At 49.9% G+C, this 3,134-nt stretch overlaps 1 protein-coding gene across 1 annotated transcript in view; it reads right to left on the bottom strand.

Moving 5' to 3' along the window:
- Nucleotides 1-6: 6 nt before the first annotated feature.
- The window catches only part of tfe3a (transcription factor binding to IGHM enhancer 3a), a 19,722-nt gene continuing 16,594 nt past the window's right edge, over nt 7-3,134 (bottom strand). Inside the window, exons 10-12 of the mRNA XM_008295246.1 lie at nt 2,328-2,403; nt 2,017-2,164; nt 7-1,938 (exon numbers count right to left, since the gene is read on the bottom strand). Coding sequence (XP_008293468.1) covers nt 1,591-1,938; nt 2,017-2,164; nt 2,328-2,403 — 572 coding nt within the window. The 3' untranslated portion in view covers nt 7-1,590. The remainder of the gene's footprint in view (nt 1,939-2,016; nt 2,165-2,327; nt 2,404-3,134) is intronic.

Below are 3,134 nucleotides of genomic sequence, written 5' to 3'. Positions count from 1 at the left end.
GTGAGCAGAACTTAGTGGACTCTGGTCTCCTCCGTGCTGAGGAGGACTGAGTCTGTCAGCAGATCAAGACTGAAGGAACCAGAGATGGACTCAGTTCAGTTTAGCTCCTGCTGTGGAGCCTGAATATTGTAAATCTAAACTGGCAGATTTTAAGCCGACATCAGAGACAACAGTCTACTGTTCTATTTAAAAGGAATCTGATTACTCTGAGGAGATACAATGTCAAATCATTTCAGAGAAACTGCACACTCCTTGCTCCCTGTACCACTGGGCGAGGCTAACAGTCAGCAGGTCCTTTTTAGACGAGCTCACCTCACAGTTGGCTACAAACTAAGAACTGATAACAGCAGTGAACTAACTTTGCTCTGAGCTCCCAACAGGTTACAGTTCACACAGTCTGTTGGCGGCTGTGGCTCAGGTGGTACAGCCGGTTGTCCACTGATCACAAGGTTGGTGGTTCGATCCCCGGCCCCTCCACATGGGAAGATCCCTCTGGACTGACAAGTGTTGTAGACCCTCCTCTGTCCAGAGATTCTGTTCCAGTTGAACACAGACGTCTTCCTTCACTCCCATCTCAATGCATCTGTTTTCTCTGAATGTGGACCTTGGAGCTAACAAAATAACTCCAAACAACACTTAAACTTTGCCTCCTTTGAAAGCAGCTACGACTTAGCCTGCTATCAGTTGCAGCTAACAGTTTGACTGATATTAACTGCAGCTAAAAGCTAGCCTGCTATCAGCTGCAGCTAACAGCCAGCCAGCTATTAGATCCAGCTGTATTACTACCCTTTGTAGGTGATGGCTAACAGTGAGCTAACTTAGCGGTTGGTGATGTGATTCAAGTCTCCACCAATAAAAACAATAAAATGTTGACTGTGACGACTTTAACGAGACCAAACTGAACCAGTGGAATGAAACCAGTTCGAACACTGCTGACAGCATGTGGAGATGAAACCGCTTCAGTTTCCCTTCAGGTTTTCTCTTTGTTTCCAGCACAGTGATTACAGATTCATGTGTTTCCTATTCAGAGGACCTGGACTCACCTGCAGCTTCAGCCTGAGCCGTCCAGGTGAGAGCACACCTGCGGCGTCTCAGCAGCCGGACAGATGAAACCAAAGAAATCAGTTCATTTCACACTTTGATTGGCTGCTAATGAACAAGCTAGCAGCTTGTTGACTTTTGCAGTTTCCAGCTCCGTCCCTTTCTTGTTCCCGAAAGGATGCTAAGGAGATGACGCAGAACTCAGCAGTCATCGCACAGTGGTTACCATGGTAACGCGGTGGCAGGGGTTACCATGGTGACACTGTGAGACAAAGCAGCCTTAGGGACATCGCACTGACAGAGCAGACAGGGATTACAGCGGCAACACTTTGGGACACACGGTGGTAACCACGGTGATGTCCTATCAGTTGCCATGACAACTCTACAGGACACCCAACTGTCCACTGGAAGACATGTGGTGGTTACCATGGCGACTCTGTGCATTCTCTGTTTGGATGATGTCATGAGTTAAAATAGTTGTACTGAAGATGAAAAAAGGCGGAGTCCAGTCTCCAGCTCAGCCTATCAGATCCCTGAATGCTGACGTCATCAGAGGTCCTCGTCCATGCTGAAGCTGCTCCTCCGGCTGCTCGTCTTCGAGGCACCGCAGGACAGCAGCGGGTCGGACATCACGCCGCCTCCATCCTCCATCAGCAGCCCACCCAGACCCGGTAGCAGGTCTGGGGAGAAGACCGCCGACGCCCCCTGAGGATCCTCCAGGTCCACGAAGCTCAGAGCATCCAGACCCAGAGGAGGGCTCACAAGGGGGGAGGAGGGGGAGGAGAATGCAGGCAGGGGGGGGGACAGGAGGGGGGGTGGGGCAAGAGGGGTGGAGGAGTGGGGAGGAAGGGGGGAGGATGAGGAGAAACCGCCGAGCCGAGCCTGGACCTCCAACTCCTGCAAAGCACAAGAAAGCCCAGGGCTCAGACAGAAGCACACCAGACAGCTTTCCAGTCACAGATGTTCTGCCCTCACCTGTATCCTCAGCAGCAGCGACCGGTTGGTGTTCTCCAGCCTCCTCTGCCTCTCTTCCATCTCTCGAGTTCGCTGCTGTTCTTTCTGCAGTTTGCGGATGTAATCCACCGACGCCTTCAGAATCGTCCCTTTGTTCCACCTCGTCTCCCTGATGGACCAATCACAGCGCATTAGCTCTGTTTGGCTGCACTGATAAATATCAGGGTGAAGTACTGTGGTGCTGCTCTGATAAAGTATCAGTCATAGCAGTGGTAGTGTCAGCATTATCAGAAGTAGTGCTTGAAGTATCAGTGGTATTAGTGTTTACTGACGGGTCTGATGATTTGGGAATCAGAGCTCCAAGTTCTTTGATACGATCGTTGATGTTGAAACGTCTCCTCCTCTCAACTGAAACAAAAACCATATTTCAGAACCAAACCGTCGCAGTAAAATCTGCAGCAGAATCATGATGAAAAACAGCAATCAGAATCAGTTGCAGGACTTAAAGGTCCCCTTTTCTGAAAATTAGTTTTATTGTGTTTTGTGGTTGTAAAACTAAAAACTGTTCAGATATGAAGATGTTCACTTCAGTCCCCCACCACTAGCTATCCTAGTTAGCCTCCAGCTTTGTAGGCCAGTAAGAATCCGACCACGTGCTACCTCGCAGCTAACTAACCAACAGTCATCCAGCTCTGTCTGGCCCCGCCCCTCACTGCTTCCAGGTGAACCAGTCAGAATGAGCAGCTGCCTCACAGTCCACCAGGTTTATTTGCCCTCAACAGCTGCTTCTGCAAAACTCTAAAATGTCTGAACCGCGAGCAAAACTCACCAAATGTTCTGCTGCAGTCTATCCCAGCTGACTCAGGGTGAAGGCAGGTTCACCTGGACAGGTACTAATAAATGATGAAACGCAAAAACTTCCTTTACATTTCAGAGCTTTGTGGAAGCGGTAGCTCTGAGGGACATCCAGGGATAAGTTTCAACCAGTAAACCAGGACTGGGTGGTTGAGGGTCTAATCCAGACCAGTAGACCAGAACTGGGTGGGTCAGGGTCTAATCCAGACCAGTAAACCAGGACCAGGTGGTTCAGGGTCTAATCCAGACCAGTAAACCAGGACTGGGTGGTTCAGGGTCTAATC

The sequence above is a fragment of the Stegastes partitus genome, unplaced genomic scaffold (genome assembly GCF_000690725.1).
Source record: "Stegastes partitus isolate 25-593 unplaced genomic scaffold, Stegastes_partitus-1.0.2 Scaffold1033, whole genome shotgun sequence".
Classification (NCBI taxonomy): domain Eukaryota; kingdom Metazoa; phylum Chordata; class Actinopteri; family Pomacentridae; genus Stegastes; species Stegastes partitus.
Note: the sequence above shows the minus strand (reverse complement) of the source record. Positions and strands in the feature narration are given on the sequence as shown.